This window comes from Myxine glutinosa, chromosome 12 (genome assembly GCF_964187855.1).
Source record: "Myxine glutinosa chromosome 12, kmMyxGlut1.1, whole genome shotgun sequence".
In the NCBI taxonomy this organism is placed as follows: Eukaryota; Metazoa; Chordata; class Myxini; order Myxiniformes; family Myxinidae; genus Myxine; species Myxine glutinosa.
This window is the reverse complement of record NC_136272.1, coordinates 93,221,125-93,245,439: the sequence shown is the minus strand read 5'-3', so window position 1 is coordinate 93,245,439 and position 24,315 is coordinate 93,221,125. Positions and strand designations below refer to the sequence as shown.

The 24,315-nt window shown below is 43.7% G+C and overlaps 2 protein-coding genes across 4 annotated transcripts in view; both read right to left on the bottom strand.

The window, feature by feature from the left end:
- The window catches only part of LOC137437612 (proton-coupled folate transporter), a 129,273-nt gene extending 128,005 nt beyond the window's left edge, over positions 1-1,268 (bottom strand). The window contains exon 1 of one of the 3 annotated variants that reach the window (XM_078766089.1): positions 1,154-1,268. Coding sequence is in view for 2 of the 3 variants with exons in the window: in XM_068132083.2 (XP_067988184.1) it covers positions 1,154-1,157 (4 nt within the window). In the remaining variant the exon portion in view is untranslated. The remainder of the gene's footprint in view (positions 1-1,153) is intronic. The other 2 variants (XM_068132083.2, XM_068132082.2) reach the window with 2 other exon arrangements.
- Positions 1,269-4,306: 3,038 nt separating this feature from the next.
- MCM5 (minichromosome maintenance complex component 5) lies at positions 4,307-24,023 on the bottom strand. Its single transcript, XM_068132081.2, has 16 exons — positions 23,791-24,023; positions 23,518-23,644; positions 22,062-22,190; positions 21,738-21,910; positions 21,478-21,633; positions 21,198-21,364; positions 18,989-19,160; positions 15,555-15,666; positions 15,106-15,249; positions 12,995-13,060; positions 11,093-11,269; positions 10,346-10,458; positions 10,039-10,167; positions 9,721-9,863; positions 5,417-5,544; positions 4,307-4,728 (listed from the first exon to the last, which is right to left on the bottom strand). The coding sequence occupies exons 1-16, from the start codon at positions 23,955-23,957 to the stop codon at positions 4,627-4,629; spliced, it is 2,205 nt and encodes a 734-aa protein (XP_067988182.1). The 5' UTR covers positions 23,958-24,023; the 3' UTR covers positions 4,307-4,626.
- Positions 24,024-24,315: the final 292 nt, after the last annotated feature.

The following is a 24,315-nucleotide window of genomic DNA, read 5'->3' as shown; positions in this document are numbered from 1 at the left end:
CAAATTCTAATCAGTTCATCTTTACCTATACCTGCAACAAGTTTGACTAAGATCCCTCTAGCCCTTCTCAAGTTATCGCGGTAACCAAAACCTATCACGGATGTGCTGTTCCCGGACGGACAAAGACGGACAACCTGAAAACATAATGCCTCCGGCGACTTCGCTGGCAGATGCATAAAAAGCTTGTGGCAGTTTTTAGCAATTTTGGCGGCCATCTTGAAGAAAAATGGCAGCCATGTTTAATTTTCTAGTTGGCTAATCGAGTGGATTTAAGAAGTATCTATATAAGAACATCACTGCCAAATTTCATGCTTGTATCATAATGGGGATGGTTTTTGTGTTCGCTGCATCGCTATTGATTACCCTGCGCTTGCGAAACGAAAAGCAGGGTTAGGCATTTAGTTACGGATGTGTGGCGTACATGCGTGCCCGCATTTTTAAAATTTATTTTCTCAGCAACCGTTGGTTGGTCTGATGGACCCGATATTTTACCATAGGAGCGCATCCGCCTGTATAATTTTTTAATTCATAATTATGACGTCATAGGTCACGTGGTACTGGCGCCATCTCGGAAACACCTAAAAACATTGCACCTCTGTCTCCAAAACCGCTCCATGAAAAAATTGAAACGTGGCTCATTGTAAAGAACTCCATATGGGGAATAATTGTTAACGATGACGTCATTGGTGCCTAAATTATGACGTCATAATTCGACAGGGACAACGCTTAGTCTGATCAGTTTGAAATTTATTGAGCATGATCTACACAACAAGATTTATCGCTGACATGAACTGGCAGCAATATTGGATCAAAGAAAAAAAACCCTTGAAAAACAAGAGTTGGCTCACACCAAGTTGACCGTGCAGGATAAGTATTTCATGAATACCATCTAGTTACTGTTTCTAGATTTGGCGACAGCTTGCCTCTCAGAAACATAGTCTACTGTTCTGGACCGGGTTGAATCGACAGCAAAATGGTACGGAGGATCTCCAGGTAAACCAAGAATATTAGGTTTGTCATAAAACAAGGCCTTGTGGCATACCAGTCTCAACATGAGGAACATATTAGAAATTACAATCTAGGTCTTTAAGCTGTCTATACTGTTCTTCCTTGCAATGTTATAATTACAAAATGGTCTTTGACATATACTTACTCATGGTCTTTCCTACGGAGTGTGGAATGGTCACGTCGAGGCCGTTGGAACAGTACGAGCGGAACAAAAACAGGTATTGCAATGTAACCTGAGCACGTGATCTCAGACCAAGGTCCAAGGAGGGATTAAGAATCAGAAAACAAAACAAAAACAAATGTCATCACAAAACGAAGTTGCGCTGGCGACAAAATTTGAACACGAGCTACACACAACACCAACCTCCAGACTATGTGACTTGGACGTTGGTGCTATTCATTCCTAGATGGAATACACATCATCTCTGGGAGGACGAATTCCTACCACTCAAATAATCTCATTTTGGAGGAATGCAGTCTCAACATAAATGGTGAACAGGAGTGGGATTTGGAATGCAGTCCCATACAAACAATGTAAGCATATCCATTGGAGGAAACGACTGACATTAAAAAGGTTGTAAAAGGGCAACATGCACAGAACTGGATGCTGGGAATTCTGTTTCATCTTTGGCTAAGTGGCGGAGCAGGTTTCGGCGCAATCTCTATAGTCTCCATGGTAACGAACCATATCACATACGCTGGTATTTCCATGTTTGTAGGTCTGAGTCAAGGTCAAGGGTGCAATGCTTTCAAAACAGTTGCATCCGAAGGGGTTTTTGACGGCGTTACAGTTGGTGAATCGTGGACGCGCTGGGAAAGAACTTTGTGAAGATGAAGGTCCAGTTGTGAGAAAGCATGTCACTTTTTTATTTGCTCAGAACGCGCTCTAGTTTTTATACTGTTGGATACAAGGAGGAGATACAAGGAACTTTTAACGCAGGACGGAGCTATTTGGTCTATCACTCCTGTACTAAATGAACAGCACATTAATCCAAACTAGCAAGTTGCCCGTCCCGCACGGATTCTAAACGGGGTAGGGGTGGAGGAAGGCTTCCACCATAAGAGGAGTGGGATGGGGAAGGCAAAAATGCAAATGGCATCTTCTGTCATAGAGCCAGAAAGCTGGGAGCAACAATTCACATTGATTGCCACATCTTATTTATCCATTTGTATGCAGCCTGTGGCTGCTGGTTGCATCATTTTATGGGGGCGCAGCTGTGCCGCAGATCCAGTGCCCTCTTACCACTCAAATGGTACTCATTTTGCTGACCGAGGAAGGATGACAGGCTGAGTCAACCAGCCTGGTGTTAATTCAACGACACGACAAAGGCTTGAACTCAAGACCCTAGGATCTTAGGCCAGCCACCTTAACCGTTAAGCCGACACCAGACGCTTTGCCACAATTGATGCAATTTAAATATTCTAATGGCGGCCAGGTGCTCCATTTGAACTGTTTCTTCGATACATTTTGGATGCCTCGGGTCCGTTATAAAAAGTTGTGTTGGTGTCAAAGCCGGTGACCAATTTCAAATTAATAGTAGGATGACGTTTACTGAGTGCAGGTAGAAAGCCAATGGTGCACCAGAATGAAACTCTTCAAATTGTTGTTTAAATTAGTAAACTTGCTCAAAATCAAACTTTCATAAATATATATTTTTAATGAAGAAAATGCATGCAATGCAGATTAGTAAATTTCCTAGAAAATTATGTTGTCAGCCACACCTTGTGATTCGGATTCTCTGATTGGCTGCGAAAGACATGTGACATAAATGTGTTTGCGGTGTGTGTGACAAATGAATGGTCATTAAAAAAAAAAAAGAGCGTACAACCCAGTGGTAAAACAGGTCACATATTGGTTGGGGGACATTATGGGTGTTGAAACTGTGTTCTGTACCATCTTGTTGAGAACAACAACACACAACATGCATTTTAAAGGCCATTTTCCCTACTAGAGCGGGGGTTAGCCTTGCAGTCCCCATGGCAATCTTCTCCATTTCTGTCAACTTTTTGTTGAGAACAAACCTCGATATTGAGATATACACTCGTTTACAGCAGAAAAAAGTTTATAAACAGGAACTCAAAGAATAAAAAGTCTGTGGCGCGAAGTTCGATCACAGGCAGGATGGTGGTTCTGTTTTTTTGTTTGTTTTTTGTTTGTTTTTTACGACCCTCAGCTTTATGACCCTCTATAGCAACTCCAGGATGCTCATGGTCTTCCAGTAAACTCCTTCTGGTTAAACTTGCAAAATCTAGAATGAATGCACATTTAAACTTATATTCCTTGTGTAACAGTCGTCTGTCGTCCTCGTTGCCCAGCACAAACACGAAGAGCCGTTTCACAACCCCAGAGGTCAATCGCATCATCGGTTCTGGGCAGGGTCACAGTCTTTGATCTCCACTCCCTTGGACCACCAGACCAAACCAAACCACATGCTAATCAAGTAAAATTAGGCCAAGCAAGCCGAAGGTGGCTGGTGCTGACTGAGGGTGCGGCAATATTACCATGACCAATTACCCTCCAAGCCGGGTATAACGTGAGATTTTAAATTATCCTAACTTATCGGGGATCACCAGGCTGTAAAGGATGTAACCCACCAAAGACGCAATGTTAAATAACTGACAATGATGTATGCTGAAAATTTGATATTTCACAGATTAAAAAATAAAAAATAATCACACGATGATAGGAAGTACTACTACGACTAGTACTACTACAGCCTTAATTATTCCCACCTTCTTGTGAGTTTGGTCAAAAAGTTTCAAAGTAAGTCCTGGTCAAAAAGTCAAGAACCAGCTGGCCACACACGGCATTCAAGCTGAAGCACAATACATTTTTAATTTGTTCAAGGTGTCGGAGATAACTTACCTTTTGTGAAATATTGTTTTAATGTGAATATGTGGTATTTGAAAGATAAGGTCTGCAACTTCAAGGTGTCTTTGTGAAAGACACTGTGGGATCTTAATGCTAGTAGAACAATGCTAGTAGACGGGACACCCGGCTTAACATCCATCTGAGGAATGATTGCCACTTTGTGATACAACGCCCTGCGTGTGAAGCACCGATCGGACAGTTTATAGTCCAGTCGGGACTACAACTCGGACTGTCCAGCTCAAAGTTAAGTGATTATCAATCCACACAGTCGTCTCTGACACATGACGACATGAAAGCCCGAATCAATCTGAAAAAGCACCAACGGCTTTTGTTGCTTCATCTTAATACTTCCCCGTTTCACTCCTCTCCACAACCCAAATGCTCACTGTCACACTCCTGCCACAACAGAGAAAGCAAAATAAGAGATTGAGCAAAACAAACTTTATTGTAAACTATGTAACATGAAAACAGCAAAAGACAAATAACACAACTGTAAAATTTAAACCTCGACATGGATGGTACACGACAATAATAAAAAAAAGAAGATTCTTCATGGTATTTAAGACCTTAAAAGACATGACCGCAGATTAATTAAATTCCACAATAATGAGAACCCTGAGGACCAGCAATAACTACCTGGTCCATGATGGAGGTAAAGGGCAAACTTATGGAAATGTAAGAGACAATGTGTGGATTAAATTCAAGGCAAAGATTGATGAGCAACAGTCCTGGACATCAAGTAGATCCTACTTGATCCGATAAAGCACCTTACGCTGCAGGCGGTGCTGGACCTCTCCTCGACGCATCATCAGCTGCAGTACCTTATAGATAGCGTGCTCGGGGTATTTCTGGTGAATAAGTAAAAGGTAGAAATGTTTGATATTAAAAAACAAAATATTTAGATACGAGGTCGTGATGAAAAGAAATGCCTCCTATTCATATTCTCCAAACGAGGTAAAGATATTCAAATGAAACAAAGACCGATACCAACAGCAATCTTTATTCTACAACGCTGCATATTTTTTTTTTCAACATAATCATCACTACGGTCCACACATTCCACCAAAGTTTAAGTAGTTTTGTGACGACTTAACCAGGGCTTCCCAGTGACCTCGACATCATTGTTGGAATAAAACTGTTCTCCAAGTTCAAGTTTGGGAAAGAGATGAAAATCTGTCAGAGCCAAGTCGGAGCTGGTGATCCTTTGTGGCGGTGCCTCATTGACCGTCTCCTACTCTCAAGATCGTGATGGTGCACCCAACTTTCATCTGCAGTCAGTCATCCCATCCCAACTCTCATCTCCATCACTTCACAACACTGATAATGCCATCCTGCCCTCTGCTATCTTGACTTGAAAACGAATATGAAGCAGTCCTTTTGAACATGCCCTTGTACAGTAGGTAGCCAGAATAAGATGAAGGGGAGACAAGAGTAGGACAAACAGGTCTCACCTAACAACTTTAGCTTCATACTTATCCAACAGTATTTAAATGTACCTAGATATAAAATAGCAAGATGGGCATGTTCAGTATGTACCTGTTTAATGAAGTCCTGCACAATGCTGTGCTCCGAGACCTGCGAACCGATGGCAAAACGCAGCTTTAATTGCTTCTCAATACGAGACAGCAACTCTTGATCCTCCTGTGTGGTGAACCCTTCGGCACCTGTGCATTTGCATAGTTTCATTAAGCCTGTCAAATTCGCTGTGTCTGCACATTCACACTCAAAACAAAACTTCCAGGTGATGCAGAATAAACAACATGTTGCAGGAATGAAGCCGTTTCAACCTGGACTTGTAAAATGGGTCGTGATGACCGGATGTCTGTCCGGTCAGTCATCCATCCGTTCTTTGACTTTGTTAACGCCCCCACGGCCCACACCCCCAAATTTGGATCCCGACTTGTCCATCATTTACCAACCGATTGCTCTGAAACCTGATACAGCCCTTTGAGGAGAACACAAATGGCACTCGGTAGAGCGCATACCTCCACCAGGTTGAACAGTTTACGTTTTCTATCCCACCGATAGATTGGCAGGATCTGGATCCGGACCTTAACCAAAATCTAATCGGCTTGTTTTTGTCACCTAACAAACTCATCCACCTCGTTTTGTCATAGTTTGTCCACAACATTTTGAGATATCGTCCTATACATAGTTTTTGGCATCATCTCTCCATTGTGAATAATCACTTAGAAAATTAAATTAAATTCTCAGATATTCACCCAGATCCAGATATTCACCAAAACCCAGATCCAGATATTTTGGTGATCCAGATATTCACCAAAACCTAATCAATTCGTCCTTGGCATACACCCAACCTCTCCAGAAGGTTTCATTCAAATCTGTCTAACTTTGAGATATCCTGCTCACAGGCAAACATGAGTGAAACTGCAGAACCTTTGAGAAAAGGAAAGTAACGAGCAATACCCCTTAACTAGGGGAGTGTGTTGGGGCATGCTTCCTCCCCCCCATAAATATTTGAGGAGTCGCGTACTGGAGTGCTTTACTGGAATCGCCCTCACTGGTGGTGCAAAACCAGAGCATTCACTACCCCTTTCTTAAACTTACGTGTCATGTAATGAAGGGGTTTCCCAGAATTACACTCCTCCAGTGTAAACCAGATCATTCACTACCCCCTTATGTTTTCTGCTCATTTCTTTACTTGGTGGATCCTGGACTCATCAATGCCATAATGTCTGACCAAAAGACCGCACCTGGCACTCCCTGTTGTGTGTTTGTGGCAACTATTTTGATTAGATTATATTTCTTGTATTGAGTTTTCGTTATATCGGATCGCGAGTGTACTTTATTTATCTGCCCGTTTTCATGACAATCTGTTTTGTCCCGGGATTCTGTTTTCAACGTCCTGTACCTCCTTACAATAAATTGTTGTTCTGTAAAAAACACATTTGGTGTGGTGACCGCCCATTGCCGACTTAGAACGTGAGAAACAATTTCGGCTCGGCTTTAATGGCAAATCTCCAGGAGATGTTAAAATTGGAAATGTCTTTTTACTTTTACAAAAATACCTCATTCAAAAATTTATGTGAGCAATGCACATAATCGTGGTCATGCCGAGTTAGTATTGCACCATATCCGGATGAAATGGGTTCAGAAACAAATCAGCATATCGGTATAGCACCTCAATTCCCTAAAACGCAGCATGTTATTCTGACGACGAAAATATGGAAACCTCCACATGGGTCCTTACAGAGAAGAATTTTCGTAATATACAGAAGGAATTTCACCAAAGCAAACAAGACAGATACACCACGGTGAAAACATAACCTCCATCCACCTTCGTTGGAGGAGATAATGAAGGAATAAACAGACAGCAAATTGTAACAGCACCCGCTTTTGATTCGCAGAATATGCGACTACCTGTTACTATCCCATGCTGAAAATTCATCAACTAGATGGTATTCATAGAATACTTACCCTGCGTGGTCAACTTGGTGCAAGCTAACTCTTCTGTTTTTGAAGGGTCTTTTTCTTTGATCCAATATGGCTGCCAGACCACGTAAGCGATTACATCATCAATTTACACTCTCGTCTTTTTTTTCTTTTTTTTGTATACTGAATCAAGGCTTGTGAAAGAGCTAACATTTATTTCACAAACAAATCAACCAGACAAACAAAATATATGAAAAGAGGGAGCGGAAGACAAGATGGGGAGAGAAGGGGAAGCACACAAACATAACATTTGAGAGCAGGGAGATGTGTGGGAGGGAGAGGGCTTGGTGGGGGGTGGGGAGTGGAGGCATGGGGGGGGGGGGTGGGAGAAGTATAAAACACAAGGACACCAAGGACTTCCCGGACAGAAGTTGGTATTTCAAAAAAGTGGATTTGGGGTGACATTAGCGGGGGTAGAAAAGATCAAGGTTTTGGATGGGGGAAGATAAGAGATGGTGGTGAACAGCTGTTTTCAAGACCTGGAGGGTGGAGTGGGATTGAAGAGAGTGAGGGAGTTTGTTCCAGAGGCGGGAGAAAAGAGGAATGAAGGAGTGAAGGTGAGCAGAGAGTCTTGATTTTGGCAGTTTAACCATAAGAGGGTTGCAGGCAGATCTTGTGCGACCTGTAGGAATATTTGGGGGACAGAGCCCAGAGAGAGCTGGGGGGGGGGGGGGTGGGGGCAAGGCCAGAGAGGAGTCGGTAGAAGATGGAAAGACCACCAACCTGCCTGCGGTGAGTAAGTGAAAGGCCCTTGGAGTTAGCTTCATCGCGGGAGATTCCAATGATTCTGAATGCTTTGGTTTCAACAGCGTGAAGACGAGCTTGGTGTGAGGCAGGAGCACCAGCCCAGAGGGGAGAGCAGTACTCCATTGAGCTGTGGATGAAAGTCTTGTATGTGGTGAGGAGCTCAAGTGTGCCAAGGAAGGACTTCGCACGACGGAGGATGCCCAGTCGGCGACTGGCTTTGGAGGCCAGATTTGAAATGTGGTTTTCCCAGGAAAGATCATGGCAGATAGTGAGACCCAAAAGCTTGAGTGACAGAACTTCTTGGAGAGGATTATTCAGAAAGTGGATGGGAGGGTTGTCCAGTCGGTCTTTTCGGAGAGACATTGTAAGAGTGTGAGATTTGTCAGGATTGAAAGACATGTTCCACTTGTTTGACCAGTCTGTGATTTTGTCCAGGTCTGCAGAGAGTGAGGAGGCTGCAGACTGCCGATCTGAGGGATGAGGAATGGAGCGACAGAGAGTAGAGTCATCAGCAAAGAGATAGAGAGGATTTTCAAGAGAGTCAGAGAGATCATTGATGAAGACCAGAAAAAGCACAGGGCCCAGAACACTGCCTTGGGGAACTCCAGCCTGAACAGGAAGAGGAGATGAGAGAAACCCATTCAGGGCCACACGTTGACTACGACTAGAGAGGAAGTCCGCCAGCCATGCGTGGAGATTTCCATGGATACCAAAGGAGGAGTGTTTGGTGAGCAGAGCGGGGTGCCAGACCGTATCGAAGGCACATGATATGTCAAGGGAGACAGCTCTAATTTCCTGTTTGGCATTGAGGACCTCCATCCATTGTTGAGAAAGCAGAAGCAGCATGTCCAGAGTAGAGTGACCAGGTCTGAAACCAAATTGATGATCAGAGATCTCTAATATAATTGTTGTGTAGATCATTCTCAATAAATTCCAAACTGATCAGACCAAGCGTTGTCCCTGTGGATTTATGACACCAATGACGTAATCGTTAACAACACTTATTCTCCATGCAGAGTTCTTTACAATGAGCCACGTTTCAATTTTTCCCATGGAGCGATTTTGGACATGGAGGTGCAACGTTTTTTGTTTTTTCCAAGATGGCACCTGAACCACATGACCCATGAAGTTATAATTATCATTAAAATATTCTACAGGAGGAAGCACTCCTACGGTGACAATTTGTGTCCATCAGACCAACAGTTGCAGAGAAAAAAAAATCCATACTGATCTGATGAAGTGTTATACTTGGAGCTATGATGTCATAACGAAGTCACCGATGACAACATATATTATTCCCCATAGAGAGTACTTGACAACGAGCCTTGTTCAAGTTGCTTCCATGGAGTGGTTTTGGAGATAGAGGTGTAACGTTTTTCGATTTTTCAAAGATGGAGTCTGTACTACATGACCCATGACGTCATAATTATTAATTAATAAATAAATAAAAACCCTACAAGCAGAGGCGTTCCGATGGTAAAATTTCGTGTTAATCGGACCAACGGTCCGATTTAATCTCATGCGTAAATCAGGAAAAACGCCAACACTTCTGAAACATGGATAAACTATATAAATTACCATTCTGTATAGACTATAGATACATTTTTAACACGGGACAGCTTTGAACTGCTCCAACGTACCAGCCAAAGTGCCAGACAGTGCGGCGTCCAACGTTGAAACTTGGAAAAGCCTCAAAGCTTCTTCGACAGCTACTTCCCCCGCAAACGCCTGCAGTTGCATCTTCGCCAAAGACTCTGAGATGCGGACAACGGCTTCCAATTGCCTACGTTGGAACACCGTGATCACCCATATAAACAATTGCAAGCATTTGTCATCAGTCAACATTATTGCAGGAAAAAAAAAAACCCTGGATATTTTGTCTCAACCTTGAAGTGAGAGGTCAACAGTGAGGAAACGCAATTTTGTGGTTCCAATGGATTTGAGTACAAGGAAGATACCTGATGGCTATGGGAATGCTAGCTCGGCGCTGAGTTTCATGCTCGTGCTCCCGTGCACCATTCCTCATTAGCACGTAACGGTTTTTCAACTTCTCGCTGGCCTCCAATGACAGTCGAGGACCACACTTGCTGTTCACCACAAACACAAGATACCACAACCAACAGCTCGAACAACACAAACTGGAAATGGGTTAACGTTGAGATTATTCACAGAAAATGGTGCCACTATATTCTGCTCATATTCAGCAACAGATCATCGAAACACGAGGAGGTCGTGAGTTGCAAAGTGAAGAAACAGGGGTCCAACCTGCGGCAGTAAGAGATGAATCTCTTGAGCATTGCCAAGTCGATTTCCCCCTCGCGCGGCTGTCGGTCCGTCTGGGCATTGAGATGCACGTTCATGACGTGTTTCGCCATAGTCTGTGGACAAATATGGAGTATAGATGAACCAAAAACGCCTGGCCTTCCTCAGTTGCGACAATTATCGTCTTATGTGCTTTTAAGATGGATGCCAATTCTATGTAGCAGATTGATAACATCGTTTGTCCAAGTCGGTCAACTCATAAAATCAAGTTTTTATCAAAGTTTGCAAAATATAGAGGCCATCTATGTATTACAGACAAAACGTCAGTGAAGCATGCCCTCAATATGCCAGTGGAAATATTTTTCACTTATTAATTTATCAAAGTGAAACTAAACATTAAATATTGCAAAGGGTAAGAAAGGCAATATGAGGAACTGCAGGTTGGTCAAGAGTCATCGTTTGTATTCAGTGTGTGGATGTAGGTTTGCATTCGTTGTTGTAGGGGCATGGCAATTCCCCCTGTGGGACAGAGCAGGAATTTGTTCATGGTGCCAGCGATACCTCGCCTACTCTTCACAGATGGCTCCATGGAATCCAATATCCACCCATTAATGAGGTGCCAGGTTTAACGTCCATCTGAGGTACGATGCACACATTGATTCCTCACCCTACAAAACACCAGGATGACATCAGTAACTCGGCCTGGTTGAGTCAAAAATTAGGATAGTAACAGGGACAGTGTGACCTCACCATATCTCGCTCTTCATTGTGTTCATCTTTGATGATGAAGATCATATCAAAACGAGACAGGATTGTCGGCATGAAATCGATGTTTTCCTCGCCCTTGGTGTCATCCCAACGGCCAAACACAGAGTTGGCAGCAGCCAGCACAGAGCAACGAGAGTTCAGGGTTGTTGTAATGCCAGCCTGGAGGGACAAAGACGAGACATTCAATTACATTTGAGTAACATCAAGTGTTGAGCTCTCCACCAGACAAGTCAAATCAGTAAAAGACTGGCTAGAAGTACGATTTGCTGGAATTTCAGCAACCGTTACGGTAATTGACCAATGTCATTGTGCTATGATCTACTTCTTGTCAATGTTTGCTGGCCTAAGCTCCACAATATCATTTCCTGGAACTGCCCTCCACAAAGCTGCAGTTTCACTTAAGATACCAGGGCACCAAGAGGGCAACGTCTAGATTGTCAACAAATCCTAATGGCATTGATCCCTGCATCTCCAACCTTCTCCACAAATGATCAGTGTGAACATCTGATCCATCGTCCCCCTACCCGTTCAAAAGCCACCTTTGCTTTTCCTTATCCTCCCATCCAGAATCCTCTCCTGTACCTTAATGACATGACTTGGGAGTGCAATGCCTCTGTACCTCCCAAGATCCCGTACATCACCCTTCCTCTTCCATATTGGCACAATTAGCGCAGTCCTCCAATCCTTCGGAATTGAACCCTCTCTCATACATACATACATTGAACAACATCTTCGTCCAACTGACTCCGACTTCTTTAGCAGCAATTAGCATCTCCGCATGCACCTCATCAGTACGCGGCGCTCTTCCCTTCTTCATCATCATCTTTAAGGTTGTCTGTGCCTCCTCCTCCTTCGTGATCTCCAATAATTCCAATTTCCCCTCAACATAACATGGTATCTCCAGCTCGTCTTCATTTTCTCCCTGGTTCAACAGCTCCTTAAAATAGCTTTCCAATAATCTTCAAAAGTGCCGCCCTCTGTCACTAGCTTTCTGTTGCCATCCTTAATCACCATCCGCGTATACACGTCCTTGCAATCCGACTCTTTGTCATGAGCCAATTTTTAGATCGCCTTCCCACCATCGTCTTCTAACTTGCTGTGCAAATCTGCTTCCATACCATTCCTTGCCTAATCCACAGCTCTCCTTTCGCCCACAGGTGCAGTAACCCTGCATCCGGTTGTCCTCCTCGTATTCCCTTCCAAAATGCCTTCTTACCGACTACCTTCACTACTACCTCAGTCCACAATAACTCTTCTTTCTTTTTATCTGAGACAGGTTGCAGGTCTACAAGAGATTTGCATTGCTGTTGTTGGGGTTCTTGTGTACAAAGTAAATTATCGTGGAAACACAACAGGAGGAAGCTTCAGGAAGGGGAAACTGAAAATTTGGAAGGAGGTGTGCTTGGGGGTGATGGTTCCACTAATCACAGATGTATGTTGAAGCCTGGAGGGAGAAAATGAGACAATTGAAGAAGTGAAGAAGCCTGAAAATCGCCATTATTATTTTATTTTTTTTGCTTCTTCGCGTCAACATCTGCCGTGACCAAGGCGAGTGGATTCTCGCCAAAATGGCGGCTCTACCAACTTGCAAGCCCAGATTTTTCAATTCTAACCTTTTACTGAGCTCGGAGGAGGCCTTGCCATTTCTGAACTATCCTGAAAGTCTAATTTCAACAATGCCAGTTGAATCACAAGTTCAAAGGGACACATTTTACTGTTCATCAGAGCTACCAATATATTACATGAAATATTATTCAAGGAAGGAATGTGCATTTGAAGAGCCAAGTTAATTTTGGCAGCAAATTGTAACCATTGGTGAGACATTTGAACTCCAAGTAAACAAACTAACAACATTGATGAATGACTGTGATAAATGCAATTTACCTTGGCGATCGAGATAGTCTGCTGCTCCATGGCCTCGTGAATTGCCACCCGGTCATCCTCTCGCATCTAAACACCATCACACAGGTAGACTGAATCAAAGAGCGAAGGATTACACAGACCTTCACTGCAAACTCGAAACTGTACTTCTATTTTTCATACTATTACCATTTCAAGCACAGCTCAAAATTGGAATCATAAACAAACAAAAAATAAATATCGGAAATTACCGGTTCACTATGACAGCAGTTACAATTTGCCTTGTAACTTGGTCAAGGAAAATCACAAGTCACATCCGACCATCCACATTACTCTAGTATTGAACTTGCATATTCCATTTCATCTCTAGGTAAGGAACTTAGCCTTGGTACGAGAACACAAAGGCCGACTCAGATACCATGGTTTCTTTAACATAACCGAAACGCTGACATCCTAAACATAACCTAAACGTTGGCTTTACATCCCACATCCGAAGATGCAGATTCAATATGGTGCATTTCAAGATACCCCAGCTGGCACTGCCCAGGCACAGTAGCTTTTAGCTCCATACGACTACATGGGTGGAAAACAAATAAATCAGTGAGCAGCAAGTGCAGAGTCATGAGCCTTACCAACTGAGCTATACTACTGCTCATCAGCCTACAACTACCAGCCTTACTTTGAGACTTCCTATCGATATATTAACTGGGCTCAATTCGGCTTCACATCAATGATCCAACAGATTCAGGAATTATGAAATAAATGAGGAACAGCCAGATAGATGTCAAACAATGCAACTATTTCACAACTAGCAGAAAAGCCCGTCAAAATGACAGGCGACCTTTCTGCATTCTCACACTATTCGGCTTTGAAAACTCGGGCTAAAACCCAAATTATGCACAAAAACTTTCAATTATGATACAAACTAGAAGCATATGCTCCCGCCAAGGGGGTCTTATTCTTATCTTTATGATTATTAATACCATAGTAGATAGAGTAGCCACCATACGGGTCATCTTGTTCCAAGCATGTAACACGTTCTTCTGACACATACCTTTATTTAGGTGGTGTAAAAGCAATTGACAGCTCCCTCAATCACTCCCGAAAATAAAATAAAAATAACCTGAGTTACGTACCTGCTTGAAGCAAAAACATGCCTTCTGCTCATAATTCAAAACAACTCACTGCACTGGAAAACGTGGGGACAGGAACACTGAGCATACTGGAAAGGGTAGGGATTTGTAATACCCTCTCCCACCTGGAGGCAGCACTAAGCGATACACATTTATACTATCCCCCCAATAAGAACACCCCCATGTACTAATTGGGGCCATGCTGCCCTATGTAGTAGTAATCGGGCCAGAACTGTAGTTGTAGTAGTAGTAACTAACACACACACACACACACACACACACACACACACACACACACACACACACACACACACACACACACACACACACACACACACACACACACACACACACACACACACACACACACACACACACACACACACTTGTAGTAAGGCTATAGATAGCTCATCCATTTATTTGGGTGGCGTTTAAGCCACAGAAAAACGACCACAGTGTGGTCACCAGCTGCGACGTGTAGAATCATGACGATATCCGTTGCAATATGCGCTACCAAATTCGACCGCGGTGTTCTTACCTCATACCAACGCACGTCCGAGTGTATGCGCATGCGCTATTCAAAAAGGCACCCCAACAACAAGAACAACAACGCGGTCCTCTCATAGAGCTGCTCGTCACAGCTAAAAAAAACTTAAATTGTCAAGGATAGCACCGTGATCAAGATAGTAATCACCAGGAATAGTCACGAGGTGGGGTAAGCGAGTGATAAAGAAGCCAAACTGCAATTACCAATATTGTATTGTTGTGCGGTGAGGAAACACGAGGTGAAGAAAGTGTGATGACGACGTCGCACCGTAATGATCAATAATGCAATCGCCTCAATGTCGCAACCAATCGACGAATTAAGGGAAAACTAGGCATACCCGATTGGTCAGTGCCGCGACCAATTGGCGAGTGAATATTGCTGACATACCTACAGCCACACAAGCTTCTTTATTTATTATAATAGATAGCTAGATAGATTGGATGTTCTTTATGTACCTTGTCAAACTCATCGATGCACACAACACCACCATCTGCCAACACCATTGCCCCTCCTTCCACAATGAAGTTCCGCGTTACGGCATCACGCATCACCGCCGCCGTGAGTCCGGCCGCACTGCTGCCCTTCCCTGAGGTGTACACCTGGAAGAGAGAGAGAGCAAAGGACAACATCCATCATCTAGGCACGTATCCTTGGGTTTTTAAAGATGGATATGTCAGTGAGCAAACAAATAGATTGGAAAAGGCTGAGATTGAAGGTATCAAAAAAAAAAATAGTAATAAAAGAAAAACGCCTACAAGATAATATTAACAGAACCAGACAAGCTGTTTCACTCTTCTGGGGCTCAGATGTTGGCAAGCAGATGTTTTAGTAGCAAGTAGAAGTGTTGTAATAGATCAGAAGAGGTGAAGGCTCAGGTGAGGAAAACCACCGAACAATAGCTCACCCCAATGGGAGAGCAGCGCTCGACAAACTTGAGCAGCTGAGACTTGGCTGTGCCTGGGTCACCAAGTAACAGCAGGTTGATGTCCCCACGGCGGGTGAGGCCATCTGGCAGCCTGATGGAATAAGCAGAGAAATGGTGAAGACTAAATAAAAAGGTAACTCCATCAATCATGTCGACTGTGCATCGCGAATGTTTTTATTTACTTGAGGGCCTTCAAATTTCATTGTTGTCTTTTACTACAGCAGGCTGTTTGTATCGCACTTGACGAATTTGAGTGGAAGATCGAGCAAGCCAGATAACATAATCTTGATAATCTCAAGATGAACTCTCCATACAATCTGCTTCTTCAAAATCCAGGTGGCACCATGTCAAATCAATCTCCAGTGCATGATCCCCCCCTCTCTCTCCTTCCAAACGGCCTCACCTCAGAAAAATGTCGAAAATCAATGCTTCAAAATGTCATGTACCCAACCCATCCAGCTCTATCCTCCACATATGCCATTGTATATAATGTCTTTCTGACTGTCTCGTTCTCACCCAAGAATGAATAGAAGGTTCTACCCAGCCTCCACTCTTCATCGACGATGAGTACAGATGGCATCAGTATCCATGTTTTCAAATCCTGCTCTCCTGCACTTGCTTATCCTTTGTTTGCTGTTTCAGTCTATCCCATGGGCTGAGAGGATGACCGAGAAGTAAGCATACTTGCCTCCAAGTTGTCCAGCTTTGGGTTCAAATCCTGACTCGGCTGAAAACTGTCATCCCGGTGTTTCACAGGTAGGGTGATTCATCAATGTGGGTGCCGTCCGTCAGGTGGACTTTTATCAGGCACCCCATTTGGCAGCATTCGCTGTATCTGCCAGCATCTGCCATATTCGATGGTGTCCTTCGCAAAGAGTAGACGAGCTATCGCTGGCATCCTGCCCAAATTACAAATTCCTGCCCTAACCAGCAAAGAGCATTGCATCAGCTGCACAGCTGTGCCATCAGCCAGTGATGGCTCCCCCCCCCCCCCCCCCCCTCTCTATCCTACTCCTTTGGCTGCCACCCATCTGCCTGGAAGTAGTGCTTCTCTCTCTTTCTCTCAATAATGGTCAGAACCTCAATCTCAAACCTACTTGGCTCAAACCACCTACCTGGCCACATCTCCAAAAATTCGACACAGTCTGACATCCTGCTCTGCTTGCCAAGCTCACAGTCTATAATGTAAAAGGAAATCTTCACATTTAGCTTTTAAGGCTTCCTTAACTTACCCAGTCATGATTTCACCATTGGAACACTCTCATACCCTCTCTGTGGAGGCTGGAGATCCACAAATCAGTGTTTTGGGCCTATTCTTGTTCCTAATCTACATAAAGTACCTCTCCGATGCTTTGGAAAAGAGGACATCATATTGTCATAACTAGGGAGATACCCGGCTACGCACAGGTGGGAGGCCAGAAGCAAACAGGCAATGCAGATACGGCGAATGCTAAAGCATGAAACCAATAAATTCCACATTCCTGTAGCACCTTCAGTCGCACATCAGACATGGACAGCAAGTTTGTGAAGGACTTCCATGAAAAACGTACCCGTTGGCAAACAAACGGGTACGTTCACGTACAGAAACATCTATCGTGGGACCGTGGCGAATCTGCATATGGCGATCCGCGAAGTTCACGTTCAGAAAGTAGAAACCATCATGGCATGTCATCATTCACTTGAACTCGAAATCTCTTTTTTCATTCCAAACAACATAACTCCAATTAATCACAAAATAAACTTTTAACAACATTGTTAATGTTTCCTTCATTGTAAAAACTACCAAATCAACAGTTAAAAGGATTTTGAGCCGATAGCTGTTTCGGCCTTGGCAAGATCGATGGAGACAGCGATCTGTTAGCGTATTCACCGCCCAAATAGCTATGTGGAATTCTCTCGTGTAGAGATTAAATGTCGTTTGAACTTTGGCCGAGGTCATTATTTACTTTTAATGATGTTTATATACGAATGATGTTTAATGATGTTTATATTGGTTTTGGGTCGTCCTTTCCGCATATCTCATGGGATCGCAAGTTGGAGAGACGGCCGTGATGGCGGGGAGGGGGATGGAATTCTCTCAAGCAGGGAATCAATCCGTGTCCATATAAAAGGTCTTTGTCCGAGGTCACCGAGTTCGATCGGTGCAGCCGTGCAGCGATCGGTGCAGCCGTTTGCACGGCACATGGGAAAACAACATCGTCACAATGAAAACATCATCACAATGAACGTTATGCAAACACGAATGTTATGCGGGAGTCCAAACCTGAGAATGCTGGAGACAAAAGCTGTAATTGGGAAAACGAAATATCCTATTTTACTCCTGGAGATCCCAGGTTTACCCACTCAAAATATCGTTGCGATCGTTTCAGCAGTTTTTACTGTACCTTGGAATGGACAGACAGACAGACAGATGGACGGACATTTGGTGAATTCTAGTAAGAAGTACCCAATCCAAAATGGCATGCAGATACAGCAGTTGCATCACCATTTGTCGATCTGACATCGATTATATACTGATCTGAGAAAGGGAACACGTCTTTCAATACTGGCTTTCAGAAATCTCACCCTGTCCTTTTGGAAGAATCATCACATTGACCCATATATTTCATAATCAGAGCTACTGTAAGGGGTTCAGTCACTTAAACTTCTTGAGCTCATAATTAGCCATGACCTCCCCTGGGCCGATGAAAATTGCAAAGCTGGCATCCAAAGCCAGCAGCAGATCAGGTATCCTCAATCGTTCCAGGTCAATAATGGAAAAATCAGAACTACTCACAGCCTACAAAGGCCTTTGCCCGGAGCTCAAAGGAATACTGCTCTCCTCTAGTGGGTTCGTGCCTTAGCATCACATCTGTCTTTCCTGGATTCTGTAAAATCTATAGCTCTCAACATTATTAGCATCTCATGCAATGAAGCTGAACCACAAGGCCTGTTTCCTCTCATATCACAGAGAGGTGTGGTGGCATCTTCACTGGTATAGCTCCCTCTGCCCTTCGACCACCCCCTCCCTGCTCCTCCATGCATTTTCTTCCAGCAACTCCTTACTATTTAAATTCTCAAGATCCAGGATTACTGCACACCTCCACTCTTTTCTCCCATATGTAAAACTGCCTTCCCTGAGGCTGTGCAATTCCGGTGCATCATAATCTCGAGTCTTCCTTCATAACGCCTCGTGCTCTTCGACTCTCATTAAACCAACCTTCAATCCAATCCTCTGACTTCCTCCCCTCATTTCCTGATCTTTCGTTCTTTTCCTTGCTTGTTTTGCTCAACTGTAGTCCCCCCACCGCACCCCCCACCCCAGTCAGTACATCTTGTTTTTTCCGTCATCTCTCTCTCTCTTCTATGAACTGAGATCTTGGACAAAAATTTGTGTCCTTAAGAGATATGCCATAAAATGGCACTTAACATACCTTTTGCGAGATCCACCAATAAGCAGGCAAGCGATGGCTTTTTTTATATCAAGACTTCCATAGATGGATGGAGCAATGCTCTTGGCCAGAGTTTCGTAGACATTTGGAGACGCAGCAAGCCGGCGTAAATCCTCTTCCTCCTGTGGGGTGATGGGGCCGCCCATAGAGTGACCTATGCACAAGGACAGCACCAAAAAAGCCCAAAGATTCACTGTAATCCAATCACCAATCACAGACAAAACAGACACCTATTATATACCATTTACATTTATGAGCAATGTAACAACATTGAGAACTAGAATGGCACACAGTATGGGGCATACCCCCAGCAGGCTGAACAGCTTATATTTTGTATCCCATTGATACAAAACAATCGCATAACATTCCGGATCTGCATGCGGACCTTCACCAAAATCTAATCGGCTTATTCTTGTCACCTACCCAACTCATCCACAAGGTTTTGTCATAACCAGTCCATAACTTTTTGAAATATCATGCTCTGTATTGTTTTTGACTCTCAACCGTGAACCATCTCAACCGTCTCTCAAATCTCCGGTATTCGACACAGTTGACACAGGGAATCCTATTTTTTACTTGATCAACTGATTTTCCCTTGTTCAGTACTTTAAGATTTCTTTATATTTGAAAAGTGCTGTATAAATACTCTGGACATGCTGCTTCTGCGGTCTCAACAATAGATGGAGGTCCTCAATGCCAAACAGGAAATTAGAGCTGTCTCCCTCGATATATCACGTGCCTTCGATACGGTCTGGCACCCCGCTCTGCTCACCAAACTCTCCTCCTTTGGTATCCATGGAAATCTCCACGCATGGCTGGCGGACTTCCTCTCTAGTCGTAGTCAACGTGTGGCCCTGAATGGGTTTCTCTCATCTCCTCTTCCTGTTCAGGCTGGAGTTCCCCAAGGCAGTGTTCTGGGCCCTGTGCTTTATCTGGTCTTCATCAATGATCTCTCCGACTCTCTTGGAAAATCCTCTCTATCTCTTTGCTGATTACTCCACTCTATGCCACTCCATTCCTCATCCCTCAGATCGGCAGTCTGCAGCCTCCTCACTCTCTGCAGACCTGGACAAAATCACAGACTGGTCAAACAAGTGGAACATGTCTTTCAATCCTAACAAATCTCACACTCTTCCAATGTCTCTCCGAAAAGACCGAATGGACAACCCTCCCATCCACTTTCTGAATAATCCTCTCCAAGAAGTTCTGTCACTCAAGCTTTTGGGTCTCACTATCTGCCATGATCTTTCCTGGGAAAACCACATTTCAAATCTGGCCTCCAAAGCCAGTCGCCGACTGGGCATCCTCCGTCGTGCGAAGTCCTTCCTTGGCACACCTGAGCTCCTCACCACATACAAGGCTTTCATCCGCAGCTCAATGGAATACTGCTCTCCCCTCTGGGCTGGTGCTCCTGCCTCACACCTAGCTCGTCTTCACGCTGTTGAAACCAAAGCGTTCAGAATCATTGGAATCTCCCGTGATGAAGCTACCTCCGAGGGCCTTTCACTTACTCACCGCAGGCAGGTTGGTGGTCTTTATGTCTTCTACCGACTCCTCTCCGGCCTTGCTCCTCCAGCTCTCTCTGGGCTCTGTCCCGCAAATATTCCTAAAGGTCGCACAAGATCTGCCTGCAACCCTCTTATGGTTAAACTGCCAAAATCAAGACTCTCTGCTCACCTTCACTCTTTCATTCCTCTTTTCTCCCACCTCTGGAACAAACTCCCCCACTCCCTTCAATCCCACTCCTCCCTCCAGGTCTTTAAAACAGCTGTTCATCACCATCTCTTATCTTCCCCCATCCAAAACCTTGATCTGTTCTACCCCCGCTAATTTCACCCCAAATCCTCAGTTTTGAAATACCAACTTATTTCCTGTAAGTCCTTGGGGTGTTTTTACTTCTCCCCCCCCCCCCCCCCCCTTCCCACGCCGCCTCCCCCCAAGCCCTCTCCCTCCCACACATTCCCGATGTCCCTCACAAATGTTGTGTTTATGTTCTTCCCCTTCTCTCCCCATCTTGTCTACCGCTCCCCTTTTTATATACTTTGTTTGTTTGTTTGATTTGTTTGTGTGATAAATGTTAGCTCTTTCACGAGCCTCGATTATGTATACAAAAAAAAAGAAGAACAAAAAGTATTATTATTATTAATTGCCAATGAAAATAGAAAAAAAAACATTTTTTTAAAAAATTCACCTGTTCCATCGGTGTCCACCTGGATCCCCAGCACACGCAGGTAGGGAATTCGGATTCCCACGCCTGCACGCTCACGACCCTTCTTGGCCACCTTTGCAATGCGCTTGATGGACAAGATTCCCATCACAGTGACACGGTTCCCAGGCACAACTCGATCACAGAGGTATCTACAAATCCAGATCATTATTATGGAGCTCCATTCAAGCTGTCACCTTTTAGCTATCTAATTATCGGACCGAACGAAATGCAAATTGGTGGTGACTTGAGCGCAAGGCCTTACCGTTCACAGTACAGCTGGATGTGCCGAGGCATTTCCCCATTGGGAACAGCATCTGGTGCCTCCTGGAGCTTCAGCAGCTGGAAGTCCACACACTTACACTTGTCTGGGACGATGAAATATGGATCCACAGGACAACTTGGCTGTCCCATCTGTTCTCTGGTAAAGAGGAACATGACCAAAGTGTAGTCAGACAACTCAAGAGATACGATCAAATGACTACAATGCAAAAGATGAGCCACAGGCCAAGAAAACTGTCTTACGAGTTGCACTTGCGTGGCAGGGTGTAGCCCTCAAGACCCGGGCTCACTGAGATGTTGTTGACCACGTTGCGACAGCTACGACACTGAAGGGTGAGGGTGGTGGCCTTAGAGCGAACCCCGGTCGCCGAGATTATGATGCCGGGGATCTTGACGAGCTTCGCCATTTGGTTTGACTGCCGATAAATACAAGTCAAGATATTGTTTTCAATCTGGACTGCATGCATTATTGATAAGGCCTAAAAAAAAAATTCAAGTCAATAAACCCCAATTTTTCACAAAACCTTATTCTCCAAAAACAAACGAATAAAATTCCATCTTGCTCACCTTAAGGCTACGGACATTGGCGGGATGTGCCTCGGATATGAGAAACACTTGGATCTGTTGCAGCTCCAGTTGGTCTTCTGGACGAGGACGGGTCAGCTCGTCTGCTACCTCCATTGCTGCCTCCTCAAACTAGGCAATAATGGTTGAATTCAACCAACCATGGTTGAAAGAACATCATCACAGCATTTACCTACTGTTTATATTTAGGGTGAATAATGACTTCATATTACTTCAAGGTGAGGCAACCATCCTCACCATTCAGTATTCATCAAATATGACATGTCAAACAGAGTGAAAGAAAACTTCTAATGATTAATTTATCAAGTGTAGTTCCAGTGAAGGGTTACTTCTCGCATCTCCCAACACAGAACAATACTGTGAAGACATGTTTACTGAACAGCTATAATGTAGGAATGCCTCTCATTGTGTTGATGTGTAATGGAACAAAGATGGTGGCTGATGGTTTTATTTCTCTTTGGCCAAACACAAATGTCCATTTTTTTAAACGCCCAAAAGCTCGTCCTGTCCAGTAGGAAATAAACTTTGTACCTGGCTTGGCATCCGATTGGAAAGACAACTGATCGGAACTGGCCCGATTAATTTCTCAAGCACTTGTGAAGTACCTCAAATTGAAGGTGCTTATTCACACCACAGCTAACTCATAATGGCCAGCATTTGGGACAGTCATTTCCAAATCTTCTTATATAAATAATGGAACAAACATGAAGAATTGAAATTGAAGTTTGAAAAAAATTGAAATTGAAAAAAAAAAAGAAGAAGAAAAAAAATTCATGAAGAAAAAAAGAACAAACATGAAATGCGTACTCAATTAGCCGACCTCGGAAGGATGACAGGCTGAGTCAACCCCCCTGGCGTTAATTCAGGGATCGACCGGGATTCGAACCCAGGATCCAAGGATCCCAAGCCGGCACCCTAACTGCTAAGCCAACACCAAGCTCCTCTGTAGCTATGGGAAAGGTAATATTAAATTATTAGTGTGTGTGCACGTGTGTGGCCATTTTCCTCAGATGGCTGAACAGATCTCCTTAAACTTTCATAGGTTCATCAGCGTCATGGAGTGCTTTAGGCCAAAAAAAAAAAAAAAAGTACATTATTTTTTGAAAGTGTTTTTTTGAATTAAAAAAGAAAAATTCGCTTTATAGTGCCCGAACTTTTGTAGCTATATGAAAGCTCAAACCGTAATACCGCACTAAATTATCCCCGATTAGTGTGTGTGTGGGTGTGTAATATCATTAAATAGAAATTTTCCTCATTGGGTGTAGGTAAGGAAGTGTTTTCAGCACCTTCAAAAAAAATAGAAAAAAACCCAAATTGATTTCTTCAAAATACTAACAGGATTTATAACACCACCCGGCAACTTCGGGTACTCCTGCTAGTAGTAGTACTAGATATAACGGTATGGGGTGATTCAATCGTGTGTAACATACGGACATACCATGGGTAGAAACCCAGCAGGTTGCTTCGTGAGCATGTCAGCAAGCTCTTCGTCAAAGCTGGACAGATCTTCCACCTCCACCTCTATCCAATACTCACCCAAGTTGTAATGACGTTTCAGCTCATCCCTAGAAGTAGAACCACAACACAAACACTCAATCCAACCACTTAAAAACCACACACCACTTATGAACCCATCTGAAGTGCCTTATTAACTGCATAAACACAAAACATTCAAGTCACGGCAGCAGGCGAACAACAAACTTGGCACGACCTGTATTTGAAGATAAGGCCGCTGTGGTCCGTACCGACACGGTACTGTCGCAAAAAGTCCCGAAAGCGCCTCTTCGCCTGAGCTCTGCGGATCTTCCCTTCATCTGGCCGTTCTTCCTCGCCAAAAGCGTCGCTGAAGAACAATCCCGGATTATCGAAACCCGCCATTCCGAACGAAAAGCTAGGCCGATACAGTTACAGCAGTTTGCGCGCGAAATTTTTGCCGGGAAATCTGACGTCATGAGGAAGAGCGCCCGTGATTGGTTAGTTTTAAGGAACACGCCCTATTCTTCACTGACGTTCCTTCGAACGAGGCAAATCATTGAAATGAATGTATTCGGGACGTTAATAAATGATTACATAACACCCTGAGAAAAAATACAATTACAAATTATTTGCGAAAGCAACATGATTACCAAATAACATTATAACGCATTACAATTATCATATAAACCAAATACAAGTTTCTATTTCAAAAGTATTTGAGATTGAAATGATTTAAATAATCATCCAAACATCCTTGTAA